This window comes from Ischnura elegans, chromosome 11 (genome assembly GCF_921293095.1).
Source record: "Ischnura elegans chromosome 11, ioIscEleg1.1, whole genome shotgun sequence".
In the NCBI taxonomy this organism is placed as follows: Eukaryota; Metazoa; Arthropoda; class Insecta; order Odonata; family Coenagrionidae; genus Ischnura; species Ischnura elegans.
Genome location: NC_060256.1, coordinates 13,812,159 through 13,830,062, shown reverse-complemented (window position 1 = coordinate 13,830,062; position 17,904 = coordinate 13,812,159). Strand labels below are relative to the sequence as shown.

Genomic DNA, 17,904 nt, shown 5'->3' with positions numbered 1-17,904 from the left:
CCTCAACCTCCCCCCCCCCTCGCTGCGCCAATCCTCTGGACCCAGGTGACCTTCACAAAATTTGATGCTGACCTCCCCCCAAATTCGATACTGAATCTCCTAGACTTTGGCCCTTACGAGGTAAGTATTGAGAATCGGGAAGGACGAATATCATGAAGTAGGTAAGTGTAATATTTGATGGAAATTTTCATTACTTGAAATATGTTCTTACGTGAGAATGAAATTATTATAGTTGCTTATTTTTGACGTCTAAAGGCCTGTTTACACGATACATTAACACGTACGAGTTAATGTACGTTTGCGTGAATGATTTTTGTGGACCGGAACGGAACCTGTACGAATGCATGAACCAAATTAGAACAGGTTCTATTTTCTGTGCATGCATTTGCACAAGTTGGGTGGTTACACGGTGCATTTTGGCGTTCATTCTCGCGTTCATACATTTAGACATTAACCCGTACGTGTTAATGTACCGTGTAAACAGGCCTTAAGATGACATGATGTAAGAGTAAAAATTAATGACCTCATCCGTTGGTTGAAAACTGTTTTTACGAATGAGTTTAACCAAGCAGTCACAGTCAAAAAGTAATAGATAAATTCGCGGAACATGTGTAAGAATGGGTAAATAAAAGAATCATTAACTTCAGATGGAATGGATTACTGTAGTAATCCACTCATGCAAAAAAGTGTCATTTGTAAAAAAAATTGGGCCCTCGCGTAAAAATCTCGACAAAATTACTACGTATATTATAGCCACTTTTATTTCGACGAAGTGCCCTGTTGCGATAGCATTTTCATCGTTAGCAAAGACCGTGTGCTCTACCTGTCATTCGAAGGCCAATCTTATTGCGCCTTTGAAGTCGCGCCATATTGAGTAATTTGTTTTCTTTCGTGCACGGGGAGCTCGCCGAGGCGCCGAGGGATGTGGACTGGCGTTGTTGTCAGGAGCAGTCGCAGGGAGCTGGTGGGTTTACGCGGGTTACGCTCTGTGAGGGGCTCGATAGCAGACGCTGCATTTCACCGTCTACTGGTAAGTAAAGTTATGTTTCGTGGTGCTAAAGCAGTAAAATGTTCTTAAAAATACTGTATTGACCGCATTGCTGTCATCGCATGAATGAATCCATCACGTTTATTCAAGAAATTGACGTGTGCGAGGATCAATGTGCTCCGGCAAATGATAGCCTTTTGTCTTCTTTGCATGAATTACTTTGAAATTAGTTACTTGGAAATGAATGATGAAACATGGTGAATCTGGTAACAAAGTGATCCACAGTATGCTGTCTGTTTTGGAAGAGGAATCGGAATTGTACGAGGTTTTCCCCGACTATGTGGATACTAGTTCGATATCTATTCTGTCAGATAGTCCTGTGAAAAAAGGATCTCTAAAGACGTTTCAAGAAGTGCAAGCGTTGGTTCAAGCTGGCAAGAAAAGAGAGGTAAATGGAGTTTCTAAAAAGCATTAATGTTAGTCATGGATGTATTTCATGTTGAGATTCATTCTCGACGGATTTGACTTCTGATGTGGCCATCATTGAAGAGGGCGGTGGATTCCTTGGGTGTTAGAGATATTATTTTTATTTCTAGCTAAAGCAGATCATCAGAGAAAACTCGTGGCCCATAAATAGCCCTATAAGGAAGCAACTTTGGCCCCTGCTCTGCCAGCAACATGCTCAAGAAAAAACAGTTTTGGAAGGATTCTACTGGGATATGGTCAAGCAGATCTTTGGCACAACGGGTAAGTTGTCAGTCATTTATGCATGTGAGTCGGTGTCGGCTGTTTCACCTTGCCTGTCACCATAGCTCATTTAATTAACCATTAATTTTGTATATCGTGAAGGTATCGGAAAGGTGTGAGGGAAGGATTGTTGGCATCACCAGGAGTACCGAACGATTAAGGAGCATTTTTGATGAATACCACACATTTAGTTAATTTATCAATTTTATAGACAACGTCTGTGATATCTATCTTGAAATTCGATGTTGGTGATCTTTATTAATTAATTTTTGCGGATGACTACTGCGTTAGAGCAATTTCAGATTAGGACGTCGAGTTTGTTAATTGTTGTTGTAATTAGTTGAAGTGCGGTTTTTGCTTGCAAGCTTTTTCTTTTGCCAACGTTAGCATTGCTCGATGAAAGAACATTTTGTTTTGTAAAGTTATTTTTAACATGAAAAGTTCTCCTCATGGGAAGGGAACTAAGGATATTTGTTTCGTAAGATCATCGTTTTACCTTTGATGTCTAAATTGGGAGAAAAAAATCACTGTTTTGTGTCAGCAATTGAAATTTGTTCTACCTTATTTATGTATTTATTATTTTTGCTTATTAAATCTATTGACTGTAGTGGTAGGAATCCTGATCTTATTAGTTACAGCCGTTATTAGTGACGTTAACCAACTTGCTTGTTACTTGAAATGGCAAGTGATGCACTTTCAATTGGTTTTTCCTGGGATCATGACTGTGATGTTGTCAGTTAATGTAACTATATATTTTCAATTTAATTTCAATGTGAACTCACAGTTATGAATAAGTTTTCTTCTTGTTTAGTTAAAGTCATATAGGTGCATACTTTGTAATATTGTGCTCCGCAGTGTGATAGAAGCAGTTGAATGATGTTGATTTGTGATATCCAAAACTGTCCCTCCTTTGATCATGAATGGTGGTCGGCCATAGTGTACTCTTTATGTGCTCTACTATGATTATATTTACATTGAGATCCTTTTCAACCTCAAGAGACCTTTATAACAGAACCCAATGAGTACAAAAGTGTCCTTCCTTCATGGAGCTGAATAATTTCTTTTCTTAGTAAATTAATCTTAAAATTTCTTGTAAATCAGTACATTTCTCATTAGTTGTCACATGAATTTAAGTAGGGTATGTCGTAATTTTTACTTTATGCTGAAGAAGTGCCTTTATTGTAAATGGAGTCTATGTAAGCAGGGAAACTATTCCAATGACTGTGTAGGCAATGAAGTCTTAAGTATATTTTATCTAAAATCAGAATTTTTTACTTTCCTTCGGAATGATTTGAAAAATTATTATCTTGATCCATTTTAATTGTGCACATTGCTAATACACTTGCTTAGCTTAACCTAAGACATAATGAGGAGGTTGCTCGAATCTGTTTATAAAAAATCTAATGCTGTGCTTCGGCGGGGTGATACAATCCTGATGCACCAGATGTTTTATTACATCCAGTTGACTCTTGATTTGATTGTTATCTATTAACCGTGGGGAGTTGACCTGGAATTGGGGCTTTGCCCTTACATGAAAGCTGGTGGGAAGAGTTAAGGAACATAGAAATCATAGCAACATAGCAATGTGTGTTTTTTCAGTTCTGTTGTTGCTTAGTGCTCTCCTTTATCTCAAACTGTATAAGGCATGGTGTAAGGAAGGGTTGAGGTTAGCAGCAGGAATGTCAGTTTGAAATGGAAAATAGCCAGGGCATCATGGCTTAATGTCATAACAGATGGACATAACACTCCACTCAATGGCTGTTCTCCGAGCAGTTTTGTCGAGACTAGTTACCACCATAGGGGTGGAGTCTCTTTATAATATAAAATTGGTAAGAAAGGTTTAGGAGAGGATCACTCATTGTGAAGAAGCTGTAATAATACACTTGAGTATCCTTCTTACTCGTCAACATCTATTCTACTTCGCTATGTTTCAACCAGTCTCAAATATTTCATTCATCAGTTATTAACCCTTTTAGTCCCAGCCCATTTTTCCTGGTTTGCTGAAGAATGCCAGGCCTTATGCTGCTGAATTTGTAGGTTTGCTCTAAAAAAAATATATAAAGCCTAATATGCATTTTCTGAAACTAATTTTTTTTTCGTTGACTCTCAATATTTACGGGTATGTTAAAGCATGATAGATACAAAAAAATAGAGACAAAATCTATAGGAAGCTCAAAAAATAAACCGCATCAGTGCAAAATAAGCCCGGCCGATAGATCGGCCCTTGGCACTCTTCGCATATACTACCCGGGCCGATGGATCGGCCCCTGGCACTAAAAGGGTTAAGGAATTGTACTTAGGCAATTTTTTCATTTTAGAGAAAGTGGTCATGCGTAACTATTTTACCAACTTGAAGAAAGAGGGAGGGTTCTCTTTAAAATAGCAAGGAATGAGGAGTATGCTTTAAGGAGGAGGAGAACATTTTTTTGAACTGATAATATTATTTTAGAGATAACCTTACATGCTGTAGATGGGCAAGGGTTTGGGGACATACTTTGGTTGTCAACTAAGAAGGTACAGTTAATCATGCGTAATGTAGGACATCTGCCACTATGTATGAATGCAGCGTTTTTAGGTAGAGTCACATGATTATCTATTCCTAATATGTACTCCTTTATCTTAACGTTTTTCTGGCACTGTCCTATACATGCATATGATTGAAGTAAAGATATTTATACCGTTAATATATTTTGTGTCCTACAGTTTTATGTTAATGGATTAAAAAAATCATCAAGGAGTAATATATTTTATGTGCAAGCTTAAAGTAGTGTCAGACTACTACCAAAAATTTCTGCCTTTACCAGGAAGTCATGCCAAGCCCTCACAGTGAACTCTCCTCTTGGCCTTAGAATTAGCCAATATCCTAGCTAATCATGGTATAAAATTTTAACATTGGCATTTTATTGCATAAAGTATTGGCATTATGTATTGCATTTAAAAATATAGTCACTTTGGTGGCAGTCAGTTTCTATATTAAGCTGAAAAAACTTTTGCATAATGTTACTCCATTTCCTGTTGTGAAAATATTGTTGTAAAAGTGGAAAGAAAATTAGTAGGTTTAATTTTCACGAAGGCTCAATCCATAAACACACTTCCAATTTTGCTGTTGTTTAGGATTTGAAAAGGAGAGGGATATATAAAGCTTGCGAATAAATAGAAAAGTTGGTTTATAATTGTGAAACAATCAAAAGTGTCATGTTTAAATAAATAAAAGATCGTAGCACTTTTCCACAAGACTTTTTAATGCGTACAACGCGTTTCGGCTCTCTGAGCCATCATCTGGTAAGCCGAAATAGCCGAAAAGCCGTTGTACGCATTAAAAATTCTTGTGGAAAAGTGCTACGATCTTTTATTTATTTAAATATGTCTAACTTCCACCAATTGAAGCCTAAATCTGTTGAACTTATAAGTGTCATGTGCTTAGGTATGTCGTCCGAGGCATCTTTTGGTGGAGATCACACTGTGGTGCAGTTAAACCACAGTTAAGTGAACTTAGCAGCTGAAAGCTTTTATTTCAACCTCCTCGATAATGTGTTCATCACTGTTGAAGTTAGTGCTTAATCACGTTGTGAACTAAAAAGTGTTATCATTCGATCTCTGCTTATGTTAATGAAAGTATTTTTTTTCACTTGCAGTTGTTATAAATGGGGTCAATATTATAATTTATCGCTGAATGTCTTGACAATAATAAGGGGATCACACATATCAATTAGTATTTTGCCTTCATTGAAATAAGCTAATTTAGAGAAATACTGAGGTACGAATTCCGATCAGTGATAAGATATAGAATGCATTTACATGTGGACTCGAATGCTATGCCTCAATATATTTCGTTTCACTTATGGATCACTCATAATATTTCCAGGACGGAAATCTGGTTCCCAGCAGATAAGGAAGTTGTGGTTTGGAGGATCGATACTTATCTACAAGTTTTTTGTGACTAGTTTCTCTCATGGCCAATTTTACTTCTATAACTTATCGCTTGTGATGCATATACTCGTCATGCAATTTTACTGGGAATATTCATGGTTATAGATAAGATTTCGACCAATGAGAACGTACTGTGCCCTTACCAGTCCTATCTTACCCAATGGTCTGAAGTCGTTTTGAACTCGAATGTTTCAAGTCTTTACCCTGTCATGATTTTTTTTCACCCCAGCGCTTGTCGTTTCGAATGTTTGGCGATAATATTTATAATTTTGATGAGCGAATTTTATGAATCGCATCTCATAGAATTATAGCACGTCGGAGGAGAGCTTTTACAAGTCTATCCCTGAGCTGTTGATAACAACACAACAGCTTAAATTTCACTGACCGAAATTGATGACCACTGCTCAGTGTTTCCCATGTATTAGACACCTCCGATTTATATGTCACACCTCTGATAATATTGCCGGGAAAATGTGGAAAAAACAGCCAAACGGACGATCCCGGTGCGTACAGTTACTCCTGAAATTCCGTTCGCACGCTACAGCCCAGACGGGACTTTTACCCGTAATTTTCTTTAATAGATAATTTCACGGATTACTCTTTGAAATAGGTACCCCTGATTTTTTTTAAATTTCTATCGGCTTGTGCCTTCACTTTCATATTAATGTACATCGATCTGTTGATGTCAAAGCACATGAAACATGAAGCACAGAGAACTTGAAACAAGTAACTCCTTACGTAATCTCGTGCTGGGGTTCCGGCTTGCTGATGCAAATGGTAGCTGTGATTTGACCGGCTATAGGGATATCCGGGCTCGAATCCTGGCGAAGCCAAATGTTTTTCCACGATATATTTCACTCTTGGTGTAAATAAATCTTGATCTCAGTTGTTGGATTTCTAAATGTTCTAATTTCATGGGCCGCAGAGCTCATATTCGAACAAGTTACGTTCAAGAGTTCAATCGTAATTTTTACGTAAACTGGATGGCAACTTTTATCTTGCGCAATAAAAGTTGCCATCCAGTTTGCGCTTGCATCATCGCCAATGTCTATTCTTCACCCTTTTACGTTCTTCATAGAATTGTGTCGTCGGTAAATACTTGTGTGTCCACGAATAGAACTGTTATTTTGACTAGTCGAATGATAATGTTTTTGCTACGTAATTGTTTTCTCATAGACACGGAGAATGACTTTAAAGCAACCGTGACTTCTGGATTGACTCAAGTGGTGGTATATGGACATTTCCGTATGTATCAGTTTTTGGATTGAATTTGGAATTCGTACCCTCACAATAATGGATTAAGGAAAACAATGAAAGGGTATAAAATTGGTCGCGCTGTAGAGCTTTGAAAATAATTGAATATAATATTTCTCTCTTAATTCCTACTGCATCGTATCATAAATATGTTCGGAACGATATTAACCTCTTAAATTACTCATAAATCTAAAAGATTCGTTCTCGAATCAATCTAATGTAAGCAAAATAAAAAGGTAGATGGTCGGAGTGATATAATATAGCAGTTGAGGGAATTTTATTTTTTATATAAAATTTCTCAACTGGGCATTGCCAAAATCGTCATCTCGCGTAAAAGTGTTTATGCCATAACGATAATTTGAAAATTATTCTTACAGCCTCTGCTGTTTCGTATGTATGGGTATCGAAACATTCCGATACGTCGGCGAATATAATTATGCCTGTTTAGAGTTGATGTGATTTCGACACAATTTCCCAGCTTAATTTTAAATCTAAAATTGTAGAACCACCTTACTCATCGGCTCCTTTTCTCAATCTATGTATTTATCGATACTTAGGTACTTTATGTTTTCTATTTTTTCTCTGGTCAAAAATTAGCATTAAGGTGAGTGGTAAAAACCCAGCCAAAACAGTGAAAACGACGGGCGGAATACAAGTGTACTGCTAGGTTTATCTAATCTGACGTAAAACCCGGCAAAAAGTTCGTTTCGCTCAAAACACTCCTGCTGAGCTTTTTTTTCTTTTAATTTTTTATCTTTTGCTCTAGTTTCTAATCGAGAAGGTCTTACTCCGCTTTTGAAATTCCACGGTATTGATACTTGAGTGGCATGTTCATATTTATCCTGAGTTTCCATTAACCTTTGCCATTATTTTTGGAACTTTCGGAAATTTTATTTATTGCAGGCACGCATCCGCGAATGTGTTGTATTTTATTGAATGGCATCCAGGACGAGGTGAATTTCATTTTTAAAACAACGGGAAATTAGTTTTAATCGGAGACTTTCACTGCTTTGAGTTTTTTTATGACGAACGTGAAAGAGCCATTTATAGCGTGTGCGTCCCATGTGGTCGTGACCGGTTGAATGTTGTCAACCGTGGCTGAAGAGGTAACTTCAATTTTTTTGCAGGAACGCTTGCGACAGCTTTTATTTTGCGCCAAATTGCAAAATTTTCAATCCCCTGTCAGCTGTAATTCCGTGAATCCTCAATTTAGTCTGTATCCGGTGAGCCCGTGCTCGATGTGAATGAGTTAAGGGTTTCTTTTTTTATTTTTAAATCGATGCGCATGCCTGCCTGTTTCGAGCAAAGATTAATTTCGTGCATTTCTCGTAAAGCAAGTAATGTGGCATTTATGCGAAATGTGTTTTTTTTTCTCGAGAGATTCGTAACTGGAGTGTAAAAAAACTCAAGTCTCCTTTGTCCCCGCTTAGTGTACAATCTTTTATCTTTTTCGTTTTGGTTTTATAATCCTTATTTGTTTTTGCCTATTTTTGGTGATGTTAAATTCATTTTCTTTTATTTTTATATTTTTGGATTCATGAAAGTAAAATTGGCTGGAAATTAATACACAGTACAATTTTTTGGTTGTGGTACAGCGAAGTCTCGTGTAGATGGGCCTGCGGGTTGGATGAGGATATTATCTAAGCGTTTAGGAAAAGGGCATGTCGATTAGTGAAGATGAAAAGAATGTTTCCTTTCTTGAGTAATTAATTTCCTATTATCTTAGCCTATAAATGGCGATGTGACGCATAGAACCGCATCGACTTATTATGCTTATTAGGAGGATTTGAAGTCAATATGCGATTAGTAATTGCTATTCGAAAAGGAAAATCTTGAATGTACTGCAATCTATCCCGAAACAGTAGAAAACCATTGTACAAATAATGATATTAAGAATTAATTAAACTTGAAATTTAATGGAAGACATAATATTATCATTGCCTTTCAAGGATACCCAAGTGCAATTTTAAAAAGGGTCGTACTGTAAAGCGATAAAAATACGTATTTCAATGTGCTATTTTCTGGCGTAGGACTATTTGCATAGAATTTTAGGCATATGCCATTATAAAAGAGGATTTATTTGGGAAAGAATTTGTGTTTCGAATAGGGATGGACGTATCCAGGATTTTTTTTCGGATCCGGATTCGGATCGGATCCTTGATTTTCGGAGTCGGATCTTTCGGATCGGATATTTTCGGATCCAAATGCATTTTCAAATTCCTGACGCTGAGATTCCCCCGATGATTGTTCAATCTCTTGGGAAGAGTCGCACTATGTGCCAGTCGTATTTTGCCTTTTTTATTTTCCACGGCTGAAATTCTCCTACTTAACCTCTGCGAGAGCTTTCAAACAAAACGGTTCATGAGTAGGACAAGAATCGCATGCGACGGCGCATTCGAAGAGAGAATCGGAACTCTTTCCACGATTATGGGGCGTTGCATGCACTGAAGCTATTATTTAAAATTTCGGATCCAGATCCAATGTCTTCCGCGAGTTTGGATCCGATGTATCCGATGAAGGGCAATATCCGCGGATATTTGGATCCGAGGTATCCGATCCGACCATCCCTAGTTACGAAGGATCTAAAATATAGGAATTGTTGGAACCCTGAGTAATGCGCATAAACTGATTATAATGAAGGGTCTCTTCTCATGGTTAATTAAGATTTGATCCTTGCTGTTGAATAGAGAGAAGAATGACATCTTTGGTGTTGATGTAAGGAATTGAAGTGATCAGGCGATCCTAGTGACAATCGCAGTTTTTCTATTCGAAATTAATAATTGGTACGTGGTCATGAACTTGAAGCGCCATTTTGTGAATAATTGGCTTATTTAAGCTATATTTTTCTCCATTATGCTACAGATAAATTAAGACAAACGGAATCTAGGTTTGCCTCAATCTAAGGTTGACGGAATAAAAAAAAGCGCTAACCTCTTTTGAGTTCAACACTCCAGAGTTCCACTACTCATTACAAGGTTATAACCGGTTTTGTCTGTTTAACCATTATCCTACAAACATTGATCATTACTTAGGTATCTGATAACGTCGTAACAGGGGAAACAGGTCATCAGCTTGAAAATAATTTTGCAGTCTCAAATTTCGTACTTTTATCGAGACTTTTCCAAAAAGCTGTGCTTGTCAGCTCCAAGGTATGTATGCTCCTTCATCTTCAGCTGCTGAAGGGTTGCACTAATTTTTGACAGAGATAATTCAAACAATAGCATTTCTTAGAGAACCGTAGGCTATATGTAACCGAAATTTTACTTCCGGTTCTTACTGGAAGTGACGTTTCCATGTATATTATCCTTAGAGTTATACGCATTTCATTGCACATGTGAAATGCACGGCAGTAGAACGTGCGGAGTCGGCCCGGTATTAAAAACTTATATAAATCCTGCCCGAAAAATCACCATTTCTTCCTTTCCGATGAAAGATTGACAATCGTATGCAAATTATATTTTATCGTCGCCTAATATGACTTGTTATTATATCTTTCGTCTTGTAAACGGTCCACGTTTTGAATACTTTACAGAATACACCTTCTGTGAGTTTAATTCTAAACCGCACCCATTAGTAATAATAATTTGATTGCAATATTAGCTGGAAAGTGCTGCGAAATGGCTCTTCCTGTTAATTAATGTTTCTTTACAAATTAATTTTGTGTCATAGCTCGGTCATGCTGTTCCTGTTTTTCTATGCTCCGCAGTAGCATTATATTATACAGTAGCGGTTCTTGGAATTCCTTCTGTGCGTGGTGTAGACGAACATCCAGTTGGAAAGTTAAACTATTATTCCTTGAAAACTCTTTTAACTTATTTCTGCGTGTCCATGTTGAGTTTTTACGTTTTGGCTTCATTAAAGTGCATTTCATTGCGTGGTTATTATTGACTCATTTATTTAATCCGAATTTACTTAACCTTAGATTATATGATTGGATAATTATTGTACTCTTCTGCTAAATTTTATGTCTATGTTTATATTGTTCATCTCACGTCGTCGTATAGCTTATGGAAACGTTAATTTAAAAGCCTTAAGTTGTTGATTGTATATTTTTAGTGTTTTATTTTAGTCTTCGGGACCGGTCTACGGCATCCTTCCCCGTATTGAAGCCCTTTCCAGTATTGCTATCTTTCTCCCATTCTTTTTGCAAGGAATATTAAATGCGAGTGATCTTTTCCTCAGCCATACTATGGTGGGGCAGAATATCGCAGTAGAGAATTCTTTCTGTGGACCTTTTGATATGATGTCACCATCTGCGCATTTAAAGTGGTTTAAAAATTTCATCAATAGCGTGGTGGGCAGGCAGAGCGATCACAATTTCTCGGAAAAAGTTGTGCTTAGAGCTTTTGACCGAAATTTCTATTCTTAATGCCTGATTACACGGTCCATTAGCACGTAAGAGTAAATATGTGAATGCATGAACGATTTTGGTGTATCGGAGAACGGGACATGTACGATTGCATGAACCAAATTAGAACATGTTCTATTTCCTGTTCGTGCGTTCGCTCAAATAGGTTAGTTACGCGGTGCATTTTCGTGTCCATGCACGCGTTTATGTGTACATTTAGGCATTAACTCGTGCGTGTTAATGTACCATGTAACCATGCCTTTAATTAAGTGATGTATCAAATTCACAACTTTCTAACACTATTCCTCACGTTTTGAAGTATTGTATTGTGAATATTGGGATTTAAAATAATTTTTTTGGAGCTTCTATTGGGTGAAATGAATTTCAGATTTTTAACTCCTAAAGCCAATAAAAATAAAAATTAACATCTCCGAAACCGGTTTTTCGGTTGGCTAAGGCCACTATCATCATCATGTGTTCTAACTTGTCCGTGGTTAGAGTACGTCCCCTTTTCTCTTTATACTTCGTATCCGCAATCTCTATTTTAATTGGAGATACACTTCTAAAGTTCAATGTTGGAATTAATCTTATACATTGCCATGGCAATTGTATAAATTGTATAAAATTTTGAAACAGGTTTATACAATTTTTTCATAGGGGTACGCGCATCATAACATAATCCAGACCGCAGAAAACAAATTGTCAGGCCAATCAGCGGCGCTCCTTGGTTCGTAATCAATTGAAACATTCTTAAGGATCTGAAAATATCGCCCATCTTGAAAAATCTGAAATATGTCCACCAAAATTTTCAAAATCATGTGCTGCCACCAATAAGTCTCTGTTAAGTCATCTCTGGGACTACGAACCGCCTAAAAAACCTTAATATCGATACCCTAAATTTCCCCATTACTCAACCCACATCCCTAACCCCAATTAAAAAACTTATCTACATCTACATACTTCTCCGCAAGCCGCGTAAAATGCGTGTGGCTGGGGGTGTTAGAACATGCCTTATGCCATGACTCAGATTACCACTCATAAAAAGTGAATTTTATTATGCCTGTGAATATTTAAACATTTATCTAGCGAAACGCTCAGAGACAGCCATATTGGCTGGTAACTGCGGTACTACAAATCTACATCTACATAATACCCCGCGAGCCGCCTAAAAGGCGTGTGGCAGGGGGTGTTAGGACACCAGCCGTTTACAACTTTAAAAAAATGAAGTGCTCTAACGAGGTTGGGACTACCGATTAATAATCGCTAATTTCGCGATAGATGACAGCGTCGTCAACGAATAAACGTATTTTACTGCTAATGCGGGAGCAGAGATCATTAATGTATATAACGAACAACATGGGAATCAAGAGAAATAAGACTTGAACTTGGATCGTTTTGCTGTCATCGCTGCTCTGTGGACATTTTTGAAAACAGATAGAAATGCGTCCAAAGTGGCTACATCAATCAAGTTTCAAGGGGACGGACTGGTTCCTCCTCTTGTCTAGACCCCATGGTAAGGGGTGCGAAGTTTTTGTTTACCCCTCAGGCGTGGGTATGGGTGAAGTCCTCGCCTTCGATGGCTCAGTGATTTACGGCGTGGCATGCCGAAGTTTGTGGGAGTCCATTAGTCCGCAAAAAATACGTCCAATTCCAACTGATCGTTGGAGATTCGAAAATAATTGTAATTGGGAATAGGTGGAGACGAGTCAAGTCCTCGCCTGCTGAAACGAAGGTCATGGGCTCAAGTGTCCCTCCTTGGCAAGTCACCTCTCTCCAGGGCATGTGTGTTCGTGCTAGTACAGTTGTTCATTGTTGGGATCGCCGATGTAAAGACCATTGCGAGCTTTTTTCGAGTAATGTGGGGTAAAAAAGCGTCGTGAGGTCTATTTTTTTGATGAAGTTCAACATGTTAAAAGTCTTGAAATATATTCAAGATATCCAGCGGTATTCTCTGTTGGGTGTACCCGCGTCATAGTTTGTATTTCTGGCTAATATTTACGTCTCCGATGCTGTGAACCTCCTTAGGGCAATTTTACATCTATCGCGCGTCGATATTTTCATCGATTTTTCGTCGATATTTTCATAGATATATGTCATTGCTGCGGAATAACTTTTCTTTTAATTATATAAATTTCCTATTTTGTTTGACAATTCCGACGATGTTATTTGGACTCATTCTCTAGGAGTAATTTTAGTCTTATTAACGTAAGCAGGTTACTGTATAAATTGTATGAAGACATAGGTTTTTCTTGCATTATTCGTCGAATTTTGTTTGATTAACGGGCGTAAATGGTGGTGTTATGTGTTATATATTTTTTATTTCTTGGAGATACTAAGGAAATATGTATGCACTCTCCGTTAGCTGTCATAAATATGGTGATCGCCTTTCAATTCCTCCAAATCATGAGCAAACCGAAAGCAAATATTGGTCAACCCCTTTGCCACATTTCGGAACGTACTACTCGCTTGTATCTTTGGCTCTCTTAGTTGCATCGTGGCTATCGTGGCGCAAGTGAATTATTTTTGCTGTATATATATTTTTTTCACCTTTCATTTAGAATATTTCGCCAAGGTGAGCCCGAAGCCGGACAGTTTCTGCACAGTGTTATATCCTTGAACTCTCGCATGAACCTGGGGCCTTAAGAAGTCAGGCTAGTTCTATTAATTCTCGTACTTGTAAAACACCAGTATGAATTAAGAAGCCTTGTCGAGACAGCCCTCAGGTGATTCTTATGCCATAGTTGACGTATGGGGTTGGTGCGGTTAAGTTGTGAATAGCGAAGCTCCGTTTATTGGCCTATGAGGTTCTTTCTTTCGGGATACTAGAAAGAGAAATGATAGTCTTACCCTCTGTTGTAATACTTTTTGACTATTAAGTTGAAATACTTTTTGTTCATCATTTTTGGTTATAAAGTGGCGTAAGTTTTAATGTTTGGTGCATAAGTTATGCCCTAAGTGAAGCCGCCACTGTAATTTGAATAGTTTAATTAAACACAAGATATATTTAATCATATCCCTATGTTATCATGATTTTTATTATAAAATTTTTCCTTTTTTTGACTTTTTTGTTTGACAGACTGTCAAAGGGTGAAATTTTCGATCAACTGATTTGATTTTAATACGATATTGAATTTAAATAAATAAAATATCGTAGCACTTACTGAGACATCATCTGGTACCAGATGATGGCTCAGTGAGCCGAAACGTGTTGTACGCAGTAAAAAAAAAACTTTGTGGAAAGTGCTACGATCTTTCATTTGTTTAAATATGTCTAACTTCCCTTCCCAGCTACTCCTCGCGTATCGATCAAAAAGGTTTAGTTCTTTTCTTAAGGCCGTTTTTAACGGTACACGGAATTGCGCAATCTGACGTACGTGCGAAGGCGCAATCAAAATTGCGTTGTGAAAAGCGGTGAATTGCTAGAACACATGCGAGAATGCGTGGATGCGAGACGGCAAAATAGCCCCTGTTCTATTTTCGTTCATGCATTTGCGCAATTCCACGCGAATTTAGAAATTAATGCAGCTCTAACCTGCGCAATTCCGTGCCCCGTGTAAAACGGCCTTTACACCCGTGCGAGGGAATCCTTGCCTGAATGATCGTCTCTGCGTGGGGAAGTTAATGATTTGGATGTAACGATATCACCAACTCATGAAAATTTGGTCGTAACTTGAATGTTTTTTATTTCAAAATTACGAAATACCGGCTGAATGAGAAAGATTTTTTCGTTTTAACTCATTTTTTTCCATTTACCGAATTGATTTAATGATTATCGATTTCGAGTGTTTGCAAGTAACCCCATAATTCAGGGTATTCTCTTTCAGTGTCTTCTCTTACACTAATGGATTATTTTTTGAATTATAATAGATTTACTGTTTTCGATTGTATTTTAGCTTGGTAATGGAGGTGAAAATTGATTTCAATTCATTCACTGCCGACAATTTTTAATATACAAAATTTGTTGAAATATAAAAATAAAAACCATGTGTTTCCTTCTATATTTATTTACGTCGCAAGTTGCGTTTCCAAAGTTTTTCAAATATGTTTTATCTAATTTATGACGCCTCCGTAGCTTAACTGACTATAGCATTCGGGTTAGAATCCCGGCCAAGGCGAATGATTTTTTCCCTGTGCATTTTTCGCAAAAAATGTTTTTTATAAATTTTTCTGTTAGCTTTCCGGGAATGAATTTATAACTGCGGCAACAATGAAAAGCTCACGGTAGTTGTCATGGATTCATCACTCAGCACCTGCCGGCCCTGTACGTTGCTCGACTATCAATCTGAATCCACGGTCATCCATCAAAGTCTCCAAGTTGCCTTTTCGGCTTCGCTCAGCGAGTTTTAGCTTCAGGTCCTCTCAATAGCCGTCTGAGGTTCATTACACACTTCCCTCTGTTTTCAATTGTCCCCTTCCGATCTGGATAACGATAGCTAGAAATGATTTACTCTGCCGTGATTTTTTTTCTACATTTAAAGGCGCATTTCAATCAAGTCATTAGACTTATCATTGTGAAGGCTTTTACGTATTGGTGGAGGTTTACATAATATGCTCCGCGTATGTCTATCTATGTGGACAACATAAATAGGGTAGTTTCCTTCATCAAAGAAAACAAAAGGCAATAATTGCGATTCGTTACCCACCATTAGTGTATTCATAATATACTAATTATTTCGTTTTAGAAATGCCGGTTTAAACGAATGGCAATGGTCCATTTTTATCCTCATTTGAAAAGGACCAGATTGGCGCCCATGCGATGCCACTCCACGTGACGTCACAGGGACCTAGTATCTATAGGAGTTATACATCGTCTGAGGTTACCAATGCATGCATGAGGCGCAGAGCTCAGGGAAACATGTCTTAATAATCACCTATTAAAACTGGCTAAGGTCGGAAAGTTTTCCTCGTTTGATAAGGTATTAATAATCCTTATTTAAGCCAAGCGCTACCAGCCAACAGGGTACTCAGCTACCCGCTAGCAGCCTGCGACGTATCAGCGCTAAGCCTCGCCTCAAGGTCACCTCACCGGGCGGGAGGGGGAACCAGAAATACGACGTACGGAGAGATTTCCCGGCATTCATACTTATGCGTCGCGTTTTCGCGCGCTTGAAATTTTTCAATTTTCATTTAATCGCGAAAAATAGATATTGTCATTTAAAAATCTAAAAGCGTGAAATACGTACTCCAGGAGTAATAATCTTTCGATTTAGGCAATAAAAAAATAATAGGAAACCGCCCTATTGGTCCTCAAATTGCTACTGTTTTCTTCAGGTCGATGAACTTGACACACTTCATTGACCTGAAGAAGGCAGCTGCAATGCCGGCGAAACTGTTGTCTACAAATATGGACACTTGTGGCGTATATCCCGTAAATCACTCCACTCAATATTAGTCATAAGATTCGCTACTGTATGATTTAAAAAAAATTTTTTCCGTCACTGATCCTTGGAATTATATATTCTGTACCTAAATATCATTTGCCAAGAAGTGGACTATTAATTTTACTACGGGTATGTTTTAGAATATCACCGTTACGTCTTGCTTCAGCCCATTGTATTCTTAAAGTCTTCCTGTATTTGAAGAGGGGAGTTGAAGGGCGTTAATTTTAGGATATTTATATTTGTATTGCACTTGTGGACTTACCTTCTCATGCACCAGTCTCTGAAATATTTCGATTAAACGTGAACACGCATTCTGATGTCTTATACTGATTCATTTAGCAATAAAACTTCGTGTTGTCTCCAGAATAATTAATTTTCTAACGATTTTCGGTGAAAAGGCATAATGTTCGGGTACACGATTATGCCGGAAGATAAGACATCTTTTAAACTAGTCGTGAGGTGCGTCTCTCCGTTAATGGTTATTATTAGTTTAACGGTCGATCCCAATTTTTTCGCCGTTCCGTACGAGAAAGTTGTCTGGAATGGTAGTAAGAAGTATCAGCTCTCATCGAAATTTGGTTAGATTGTAAACAAAAGCTGTCTATTACAATTCTTATTTCCGAGTTAAAACGTCATGCGCATGAAGTAAGTTTCATTAAACGGTCTATTTATGAAACATAATTTCTTAAGATTGCCCCAACGGCTGTCTGACTTGCGCTAGTTTTTGAACCCCTCTCAACCCTTAAAACTAGATATTTACCATACTCGTACCACCGCACGCCTTCTTTTGGCCGTTAATTAGTTAGCGAATCAGTGAAAGCATTTGATGCCGGTTGACTCAGACGGGGTGAGGTACCGTGCTAAGCGAATAAGGCAGCCTCTGTTTACATCAGGTGATCGTGTTAACGTTTCATAGTTTACGTAGCTTTCTCGGTAAGATATGATTTTTTCTTCGAAATGAAACTGTTGTATCTTTGTAATTGTATTGGCAAGCAACTTGAGTGCTCATTTCGCCTCTATATGACCGTTTTAATGTTGTGATATATTTGAATCGCCCGCGCCGTTGTGATGTATTCGAAAATGACTGCGTTTCAGCTCTCATGACTGATAATTTCAGTGCATTCTTCCCTTATTTCATATCATCATCATAAGTCATCAATCGTAAGATATGTTTGACGCAGCTCTCTATTCCGCTCTCCTATCCGCTAGCCTTTTCGTTGGGACGTATTTCTTCTCTTCTGCATCCTTTACAACCC

General features: G+C 37.8%; 1 protein-coding gene across 2 annotated transcripts in view; it reads left to right on the top strand.

Moving 5' to 3' along the window:
* Positions 1 to 921: 921 nt before the first annotated feature.
* Positions 922 to 17,904, top strand: part of LOC124167555 (GTPase-activating protein skywalker) — a 141,201-nt gene continuing 124,218 nt past the window's right edge. For both annotated transcript variants that reach the window (XM_046545518.1, XM_046545517.1), the window contains exons 1-3: positions 922 to 1,030; positions 1,219 to 1,436; positions 1,585 to 1,735. In XM_046545518.1, coding sequence (XP_046401474.1) covers positions 1,233 to 1,436; positions 1,585 to 1,735 — 355 coding nt within the window. In that variant the 5' untranslated portion in view covers positions 922 to 1,030; positions 1,219 to 1,232. The remainder of the gene's footprint in view (positions 1,031 to 1,218; positions 1,437 to 1,584; positions 1,736 to 17,904) is intronic.